This window comes from Arachis ipaensis, chromosome B10, assembly GCF_000816755.2.
Source record: "Arachis ipaensis cultivar K30076 chromosome B10, Araip1.1, whole genome shotgun sequence".
NCBI lineage: Eukaryota > Viridiplantae > Streptophyta > Magnoliopsida > Fabales > Fabaceae > Arachis > Arachis ipaensis.
This window is the reverse complement of record NC_029794.2, coordinates 131,858,048-131,869,507: the sequence shown is the minus strand read 5'-3', so window position 1 is coordinate 131,869,507 and position 11,460 is coordinate 131,858,048. Positions and strand designations below refer to the sequence as shown.

At 33.6% G+C, this 11,460-nt stretch overlaps 1 protein-coding gene across 1 annotated transcript; it reads left to right on the top strand.

Annotated features, from left to right (window-relative positions):
- On the top strand, positions 7,331–8,858 carry LOC110267678. The gene is made up of 3 exons (XM_021113496.1): positions 7,331–7,512; positions 7,737–7,829; positions 8,170–8,858. Exons 1-3 carry the CDS (start codon positions 7,357–7,359, stop codon positions 8,329–8,331), a joined length of 411 nt encoding a protein of 136 aa, XP_020969155.1. The 5' UTR covers positions 7,331–7,356; the 3' UTR covers positions 8,332–8,858.

Genomic DNA, 11,460 nt, shown 5'->3' with positions numbered 1-11,460 from the left:
GTCTACTAAATTTAAATTATAATAATATTAAATTTGTTTATTTTATTAAAAAATATGTAAAACAATGTATCTTTTTAAGTTGCATACATTGAAAATATCTATAGGCATTATCCTTTGATAATTCAAGGCTTGATTTAATTTCAACCCACTTTAGACTTCACCAACTCCATATAAATGGCAAGATAGAACAACTTTTTAAGAAAGCCACACTGCCATAGTCGACAAATTAAACAATCACGCTTAGAGTTTTGAATAACCCAAAATTAAAAAAAAAAAAAAAACATTTAACAAGAAGCCTCTTACAACTTTTCAATGATTAAATATGTAGCTAGTTTATGTTCTCAAAAAGATAGACCATCCATCCTAAGCGAAGACCAACCTTATTGTTTCATACCCAAAACCACACTATAAGCCAATTTTTACATAAAATTGTGTATTCTTTATAGGTCAAAAATACAAATTCACGTATTAAAGAGTAAATTATCATTTCTACCTACAAAAATTTTAAACGCTGATAAATCTACTTATATAAAAAAAGAAATTATCATTTCTATCATTAAAAAATAGTTCTATACGATAAAATTATCCAAATACTGAAAAATTACTTAAATGTTAGGTACCAAATAAATGACGCAGCAAAATATAGAGATAAAAAATTAAAAATTTATATAAAATAATTTTTTTTTGAGAATTACAACTTCTCTCTATCATAAGGAGATTACAATAATATTCTCTTAACAAAAGGAGAATACACCTCTCTTTAAATATAAGAGAAACCTCTCAAAGAAAAAATTCTCTATGTAACTCAATGTTATTATTATTCGTGTTGGATGAATTGATTGAAATGAATTAAGAAAAAACTCAATTTATAGATGAGTTTCTTCAATATGAACCGTCCGTAAATTAGAGATATATAATTCTTCTCTTTTTCAACCATAAATTCTATGGTTATAAACTAGGATTGTTTATTACCTTTCATTTTATTTAGCTATTATTTATTTATTTGTTTTCTAAAATGAGCTTTATTAATTTAATTTTTACAATCTCTTACTTAAAGCTAATTTTGGTATTAAAAGTCTCATGACTTCATGTTGCTCGTATACTCAATAGGCCATAGGACTGCACCATTCAAACTTATCAGTGTTGATTGGTTTTGTCATGACATCTACTAAGTTATCTTTATTATGAATCTTTTGCATATTCACACTCTTTTTTTCTACTACTTTCCGAACAAAATAATATTGTACTCCAATGTGTTTTGTTCTTGAATGAAAGGCAGGATTTCTTACAAAGTGTAAGGCACTCTGACTGTCACCATATACAGGAATCTTGTGTTGTTTGTGTCCGAGTTCTTCTGTCAACCTTTGGACCCAATGAAAATAGTTTCCTTGCATGTTTGTGTAGCTGTCATATATTCGGCTTCTGTAGTAGATAGAGCTACAACAATCTGTAATTTAGAGAGCCAGCTCATAGCTCTTCCTGCAAGTATGAACACATATTCTGTAGTAGATTTTCGTTTATCAAGATCACCTGCAAAGTCTGAATTGACATATCCATTGACAATGAATTCTGATCCTCCAAAACATAATGCAACATTCGAGGTCCTTTTGATGTATCTCAGGATCCTCTTAATAAAATTCCAATGCTCTTTACTCGGATCTGCCATAAATCGATATACCACCACAACTGTTTGAGTAATATCTGGCCTTATATAGATCATGACATACATAAGGCTTCCCACCACTGATGCATATAGTACTCGAGACATTTCCATTCTCTTTGCTTCACTACTAGGGCACATACTTGAGGATAATTTAAAATTTATAGGAAATAGAATTGAAATTGACTTACATTCTTGCATGTTAAAGCGTTGCAAGATCTTTTCAAATAATTCTTTTGTATCCCTAAAATCTTGTTTGCTAGTCCTAAGTCTTTCATATCAAACTCTCTAGGTAATTGTGCCTTCAATTCTTGTATTTGATCTTTGTTGGGACCTACCCCCAACATGTCATCCATATACAATAGCAGAATGATAAAATCATTATCACCAATTCACCAGACCTCACAACTAGAAAATTGCTTATTACAGATGGATTTACAGACAAATTTGGTCTTTTATTATAGATGGATTTTTCGTTACCGACGAACTTTGTCCCTCTGTAAAAGCCTCGTTGAAAATTATTTACCGACAACTTTTTTTCGTCGATAATTTATCAACAGATTTTTTTCCATTATTGACAATTTTTTCCTTCATTCATATTTTTTGGGGTTTGATTTTGGAATAAATTAATTGAGCAATCACTATTAAAAAATTGCTTATTACAGACAGATTTATAGACAGGTTTAATCTTTATTACAGACAGATTTTTGATTACCGACGAATTTTGTACATTGGTAAAAGCCTCATCAAAAATTATTACCAACAGATTTTTCTCTGTTACTCACAGATTTTTCTTTGGTAATCGACCCCTCTATTTCGCTAAAAACGTCATATTTTCCGACAGATTTTTTGTTGGTAACTAGCGTCAGATTTTTTGACGAATTTTCTATCGGTAATTGGAGTTTGGAAAAGCAATTTGAACTCAATACAGACAAATTTTTCGTCTGTAAATCCATCAGTATGGTAAAATAGATTTTTTTTAGATTTTTTCATGGTAAAATGAATACCACCTTAGGTTTGTTTTCTAAATTTATCCCATAAAACACATTGAGAATTGAAAAAAAAAAAAGCCAAAAGTCACATAGATAAGCATAATATTCATTACATCATACCTGATTAACATTCAAGAACAAACGAACTCATAATTAATTGACAAAGTATGCTAATTTGAGTAAAAGAGTGTCGGAATCATACAAATTCTTCTTGTTGATCAAGATGCCATTTTCTGATAATGCACTATCATCATATCATATAAATTTTTCTTGTTGAACAAGATGCCATTTTCTGATGATGCGCTATCATCATCATCATCGTCATCATCATTATTCACATCAAAATGACTCAACCCAACATCATAATTCATTAGCAACCAAACCACAATGCCTTACAAAATTATCAAAGAAAACCACTTTCTTCTGAAGAATCCAGATGGAATTCCAGGCCCTTCTTGCTGTTGCTGTTCTAAAATGGAAATTACACTTCCCAACCTCAGTGTTGACTTTTGTTCTTTTCACAACCCCTTCAATAGCAACTCCACAAACAAGTGAACCACCAATTTGAGTAGCCATGTAACTGGTATAACTTAACTCACTGTAGATATATTTCAAAACAAAGAAACTGATCATATATCTAAGTTGCTTTGCTTAATTTAAGGAATAAAGAGTACTAGAAGATAATATATTATGAATGTGGTTCATCGTTCACTGAAAAATGAACCCAATTTTCAATTCCAATACAAAAATGCAACAAACAGAAGCGGCCGCAATTCACTTCTAAAAATCTTGTAACATCGTTGATCGATGCCCTTTAGTTAAGACCACTTGAATCAATTGAGTTTGGACAGAGAAGAATTTGTTTTAACTTGTTTATCTTGCTCGTGTGAATTATTAATATTACTATCTAGAAAGGAATAATGATTACTTGAGCCACAGTGATATATATACTCTGTTTTGAGTCGAGATTTAATTAAGTGATTGATCATGTAACCTTGCTTTATATGTTTCGATCCAATGCTGAAATGTCATCTGAGTCATCAATTTTGTATAAATTAATAATTTTACTATAGTAAATCAACTTCAACTGGTTGAATGATCAATTTATTTGTTCATTTAAACAAGTACTGAGGAGTTGAATTTTTTCTTTGTACATCTAATACATAGTTGGCGTATAGAAAAAGCCTTTAATAAAATTTAGATTTGCAGTAAATTAATCTTTAATTTGATGAGTTGGAAAATATCGTAAAAAAAATTAATGAATATAGTAAAAAATTAACCTTAGTTGGCCAAAGCTAATGACATTAAATGCAAGATTAGATTTTAGGCAAACCAATCACTCCCAAGATTTAATTAAATAAAACAAAGATGCAAATAAGGGGTCTCATCCTGCAATATTTTCAAATATATTTAGAAGATAATACAAAATATAATAAAATAAGTACACAAATTATTTTAGTATGTATTAAGTTTTTTTATTTTGTAATTTTTTAAATTTTGTTAGAATATATAATATTGTAATTTTAAATTTATTTTGGATGAGATTTGTAAACAAATTTGCAAAATCATGTATTTTTTTATTTGTTATTATAAAACTTTAATTATTAGTATTATTATCAGTTTAATCCATTTTACGTTTTGATAGTTTGTAAATTAATCAAGGCCCATACCACTATCTAATTAGAGGTAAAACTAACTAATTAACCTCATATACTTCCTCACTTCTCTCAATTCGCACATACACCCCCACTCTTCACTAGATGAATCCTTATTTTCGAAACACACATTGTCTTACCGTGGAAAGTTGTCTTCTCCTTTTCGCCGCTGAGCATCGTGCTCGGAAGTGTTGTGTCCTTGGCTCCCTCACCATCGTCAGTCAAGTTCTCTTCCACACTGTCGTCAGTCAAGTTCTCTTCCACGTCGTCGTTGTACTCGTTGAGGTATAAAGTTTCCATCTTCATGCTAATTGTTTATCTTCCTCTTATTGCTTCGGTTTCTAATTTGTAACCCATCAAGAGTGAACGGGTGCACTTTACACCATTGCTATTAGGAACAAATCACATTACTTGGCATTTGCTAGTCACAAGTTCCACTTAATTGAATTGCTGACCATATCTAATCACATGCATTCTTTTTTGCATTTATAATTTATTCACCTTATCTTTAAATCCAATTCTATGGGGGTATGAACAATCACAGCTAAGATTTGAAGGGTTTGGGGGTTGCATTTTCATATCTTCATTGTAACTAGAAAAAAATATTAAAAAATATGGCCTCTGATTTATTTAATTAATTTCTGATTTAATTTCTCACAAAGAGTAATGATGGCTGTTAACTTTAGGAATAATTTTTTAATTAAAAATATCTAAAATTTTGGCACCTGTGAAAAATAAGAATATTAATAATGGTAATTAATAATCTAAGGGAGTAGATGTTGCTCAGTCAAATAGAGAATTAGTGACGCCGGGACGTCGCTTGGGTCACCAATCTCGGCGAGATTAACAACCACACTATGGTGAAAATAGCCATAAACCCACCTTGGTTGGCTAAGCTAAGGATGCACCTCTTACTTTCAAAGAGCCTAGAGGAAAATAAGCACACAGCTTATTTCATATTAAAAAATCAACTTCAACTTCTATTTCATAAATAAAAGGTACATGAGTTATTTATACTAGTGAGAGAAGGAAAAGCCTTCATAACTTGGACGATGTGGGACTAATACATAACACAAAGTTCACTATCCTAAACAATATGGGACTTGTATTCCCTTATTACAATTAACTAATATAATTAACCTACTAACTCTACTTGCTCCTGCGTCATTCTCCCTGGGTTGAAAGAACTCTTGCGTGAAAAGACTTGTGACAGCAGATGATCGATCTCATTAATGAATCCACATCAAAAGATCCTATTGGTGACTCCACACCAAAGACCCGCACTCACAAATCAGATAAAATTTTACAAGATTCGTGGCAGCAGACAATCTCATTGACAAATCCACACCAAAAGATCCCATTAGCTAATCCACGCCAAAAACCTACACCACAAATCAAATAAAATTATACTAAAGCAAGGTGAAGGCCATGAGGACCGACCTTGCTCTGATACCAAACTGACACCGGGACGTTGCTTGGATCACCAATCTTGGCGAGGTTAACAACCCCACTATGGTAAAAATAGCCATAAACTCACTTTGGTTGACTAAGTCGAGGTGCCATAAGCCCACCTTGGTTGACTAAGCCAATGATGCACCTCTTACTCTCAAAGAGCCTAGAGGAAAATAAGCACACAGCTTATTTCATATTCAAAAATCAACTTCAACTTCTATTTCATAAATAAAAGGTACATGAGTTATTTATACTAGTGAGAGAAGGAAAAACCTTCATAACTTGGACGATGTGGGACTAATACATAACACAAAGTTCACTATCCTAAACAATATGGGACTTGTATTCCCTTATTACAATTAACTAATATAATTAACCTACTAACTCTACTTGCTCCTGCGTCAATTAGAGAAACTAATAATTTTTTATGCACTGTCAAATAAGTTTCATTGTTGCAATAGAATGTCCTATTCTCTTTATTAGTTTCCTCCTCTATTTACATGTTTGCCTTTGGCTTTTTTTTAATTTATATGTAGTTGGATCATTTGGGAAAAAAGGTTCCATTTATATAATTAATCTATGTACATATATATAATGTTATTTACTATCATGTGATCTAGTTATAATATGAGTAATTCTATTAACCTAAGACGCGGTAATTCTATTAATAGCCTGTAATTCTATTAGTCTAAGATTAATTTATATTTTTTAGCATGTTACATGTGTTTATACTAGAATTTTAAGATGCCCAGGAAAGCTCGCTACACAAAAGGCACAAGAGTGGAACCACCAAGTCAGCAGCCTCCAACTGCACCTCCTGCGTCTTCACCATCCGCTGACGATGACTGGCTCATCCCCCTGCCCTCCAGTAATGGTGGTGTCTCCGCAGCGGCTCCTCTCCGACCCTTTCGTCCGCCCCAGAGCAAACCAAAACCTGAGTCACAGACCGCTAACGGTGTACAAGTGACGAAACTGTGCAATGAAGACATGGATCCAGAGGCGAATGATGTAGATTCGTTTGACGAACACATTGACAGGATGTTTGCCACTTCTGATGCTGAAAAGCGCAAAGGACGCAAGACTACTGAGTTTTGGGATGTTGATCTCATTGGTAACAAGTGTTGAACCATATGACTTTTTAATTGATTTGCTAATGATATTGTTATATTTCTCACATGTTGGGCACATTGGACACATAAACAAGATTTTATTTTTTATAGATTCTGATGGAATAATCAAGCAAGCAAAAATGAGTGTGAGGGAGGCTATGGAGCGGCCTCTTAATGGTAGCAAGATCATATTGAGGTTCAACGAGGAACTGCAAGCAATCGGAGATGGAGCTGGCCTGTTGAGTCGCATTCTAGGAGCACTAGGTTCTGATTATAGCAAATTTCCTATCTGGGAGAAGAGTTGGGCAAAGGTGCAGGACAAAGACAGGGTTTATGATGATTGCATAAAGGTAATGACTTTTGGCATTGTTTAATTATATCAAACATTTCATCTTACAATTACTTATAGCTGGACATTGTCGTTGCAGGAGATGTTCCACTTTCATGAAGATAGCGGTAGTAGAATCAAGAAAACATTTTTGCAACAAATGGGGAGGTCCTGGAAGGATACAAGGGGGAGGCTGTATGATGCGCATTACAAACCAACAAGGACACTTGAACAGAATCTTGATAACCGCCCGGCGGGAATTCCTAAAGAGCATTGGAGGTGGTTCATTGATTATCGTAATGATCCTGCAACAAAGGTACCCCATTTTTTAAGTAACAACTAATTTTCAGTCCTAATGATTAATTTATTGCATTCAAGCTTTTTTGGAGTTATATATAGTACTTTTCAAAGAAAGAGAAAAGGAACATATATATAAGTAATACACCAAAGTAAAAGAGAAATATAAGAACATTTAACTATTTATGGTACACTATGTATTTATTCTGTGTCTAACTAATCTTATTGTTGATGAAATAATAGGCGAAGTGTAAGCAAAACGCGCTGAATCGAAAGAAGCAACTTTACACGCACACTGGCAGTTCTAAAAGCTTGGCTAGGGCAAGGGAAGAAGAGGTAATATAGATTTGAAATCAAGTATAGGTGCCTATCATTGTCTCGAATAATTCTCTTTTTTTAAGCAAATCATTCTTCAGTTTTAAGTTATAAGGAATTGACAAGTGATGCTGATTTCCAAAAAAGTAATGCTGGAGCTATTAAAATAATTTTACTATTTAAGTATAATCAATTACTTAATCCTTGAAAAATAAATGGAGCAATCATTAGATACTTAATTGATTGGGGTAAAATAAATTGGTTGGTATGTAGTTTGGATTTATTTATAGAGTAAAACAACAAAAAATTATTGGAAAAAATTAAAGAAGTGAAACTTATGCTATAAATTATATTGTCACAGTCACAAAAACAAGGGAGGAGAGCTGTTAGGGGAGAAGTATGGATCCTAAAGCACAAACGACTTGATGGCACCTATATACACGAAGAAGCTCAGAGAATTGGTGTAAGTACACTTAATCATTTATGTTGTAACATGTTGGGTTTAATTATTAAAATGTCTTGAGTATGCTATATTCCTAGTGTGATTGTGTATTTTTATTTACGTCTGCAGGAAAAAATATTTGAGATTGAGCAGCAGGATGAAACTACAAGAATATTGTCAGAAAATGATTTCCTTGCCCAAGCTCTCGGTAAAGAGCACCCGGGTAGAGTGCGTGGCATAGGTTTTGGGCCGACACCAAGTCAACTCTTCCGTCCGAGTTCGCATCCGTCGGTGGATAGAGCTCAAATAGAAGAGGCCCAAAGGATGCTGTTTGAACTACAGGCAGAGGTGACGGCCAAAAAATTGAAAAGGAAAGCAAAGGAGGATGAAGTAGCAGCAGAGAAAACGAAGAGGTAGGCAATAGAGAGTGTGCTGAGTTATTTGGTCCAACAGCAAGGTGGGAAGTTGCCACTAGACATCGCTGCATGGATGAATTCTTTGGATGGACATGACGGAAAATAGAAATTAGGATATATGCAATTGTTTGTTTTTCAGTATATGTTTTGTTTATATTAACTATGCAGCATTAATTATTAGCCAAATACTTTACTTTTTTGGGTGACTATTGAAATACTTTAATGATATTAAAATAAACATGTTAGTTTGTTTTGTAGTTAAATATTCATGAGTTTTTTTCCTACAATATAGAATTTTAGAGAAGAACGATAAGATTCTTAAAATAAAAAAATAGATAAAAAATATCCCCAGGTTAATAAATTAAATCAAACTAAAATATTAGATTTTTAAAAAAAATTTGCTATAAAATTAGCGGGCAAATAAAAACCATATAAAACGCAATAATCAAATTGCGGCAGTTTAAGAACGTCGCAAATAAATTCTCAAATGTCTCTTGGTGATATAGCAGCGGTTATAAACTATCGCTAAATTAACCGACGCAAAATGTCTGATTTGCGACGATTATGCCGGTGGTTGCTGGAAACTGCCGCAGAATGTCATCTCCGCGCCCTTATACACTGCGATTGCTGTTTCGTTGGCGTCATCTTTAGCGGCAGTTTAAAACCGCTGCAAATTGGCAATTAAACCGCCACTATCCTCCATTCGTCCTGTAGTGCGGGGTGGGGATTAAACCATTAAAGTACCAACCTTTATTGTTTTCTTAGTTTCAAATATTCAAAATTCAAGTACGGTGAACTTGGAACTTGATATAGTATAAGGTTTATAAGTAGCAACTGATAATTGAAAACACTTATTCCATTTTCAGCTAATTTTATTTTCTATTAGTGTCAGAAAAGAATCAATTTCTAACTGTAATGCCAATTTTCTTTTTTTTTACGATGGTAAAGCTAGTGCAAAGTTGGTGTTGCCTGCAATGACCAACTATGAGAAATCTAATGGTTTAAAGAATGGTACATTTATCAAACAACAATAACAATGTGTATGGCGATCCATTGAATTTAAAACAAAAAATTAATATTTCATTTATTCTAGGGGTGAAAATTCAATTACTTATCTCTGAGCTTCTATTGGGAGAAAAAGAGTGAATGAATTATTTGGAAATCAATATCGGAGATGCAAATGCAATCAAAGCAATATGGAAAAAGATAAAGGTAGACCAAACACAATTATCTGTTTACCTTTTCAATCAAGCCTAAAACACTGAACTTTGTATGATTTGAACATTTTTCTCCCTCGGTTTGAATAATGCCTGCACCTTCTTGCTCTAGTAACTCTGCAAAGTTGACTTGTTAAGGTTTTAGATTAATTTTATTCATCTATGCAGGTAATTCATAACATCAGCTACATAGTGTATTTTGGAATTTAAAATGATGCTTATAACCTGATCAGGAAGACTTAGTGTGTGAGGCACGATGATGGACAATATTACTAATGGAAGTCTGTTATTTCTAAGGCTGATAATAAAAGAATTAAATCTCTTATACCAACACATTGGCGCCTGCATTAGACCGTACAGAGATTTAGTTAACTTGCAAACTAAATTTTCTTTTTCTTGTTCTTCAAAACCTTCTAGTTGGAGCATATATATCTCTTCTTCAAGTTCTCCATGAAGAAAAGCAGTCTTTACATCAATTGCTCTAGATATAAATCAAATACAGCACACATAGCCAAAACTACTCTGATAGTAATTAGTCTCACCACTGGAAAAAGTATTTCATTAAAGTCAACACCTTCTTTCTGAGCATGTCCTTTGACAACCAATCTTGCCCGATATCATTCCACCTGATCATTGCTATCTTGCTTGATCTTGTAAACCTATTTGTTACCAATGGCTTTCCAACCTACTGGAAGTGCAACAAGTTTCTAGGTATGGTTCCTATGTAATGCCTCAATTTCTTCTTGCATTGTTGTCATCTATATAAAAGCATATGGATTGCGCATAGCCTCCATAAAAGTTACTGTCTCTCTATCTTTTGTCAGAAGACAATATGCATCTCATGGCTTGTCAAAACATAATTTGAGCGCTGTGATGGTATTTTTATTTGTCAAGTGGATCGACGAACTTCTATGTCATTGGCTTCTACTTCTCACTACAAGAAAAACACTGAGTACCATCGGATTTACCATTGGATTTAGCATCTCAGAGTAGCAGCAAATTTACCATCGGATTTACCAGTGATAACAGTGTCGAATTCGAAAGGTTAAGTAATTACCGGCGGATTTTGGTTTTCGACGGTAAATTCGCTAGTAATATTTAGAGGGAAACAAAAATAAATTGGCACGTCCTTTAAGGTCGGATTTACCGTCGAAAAAATCTGACAGTAAACCCATTTAGTGAAACACAGCATTTTAGTGACCCGCAATGGTTTTTCAACGGTAAATGGGCTGTAAATTCAAAATGCGAACCTTTTTCCCCTCAATCAAATTTCCATCCATTTCCTCCCCTCTCCCCTACACCACAATCTGCCGCCACCAAAACCACCACTATCATAGCCCCTCTCCATCGCCGTCTACCCACAGTCGAGACCCCTCCCTTCTTCTTCTTCTCCCTCTTCTCTCATTTCCATTTCATCGTTAATCTTCTCCCTTCTTGGAACCGCCGCGCCGCACCACAGAGCCACCACTGGCGAATTGTTAGCTACTGGACAAAGACACAACAAAATATAGCGATGTAAAAATAAAAAATTTGTATAAAAAATTTTCTTTGAGAATTATTACTTTTTTCTATCACAA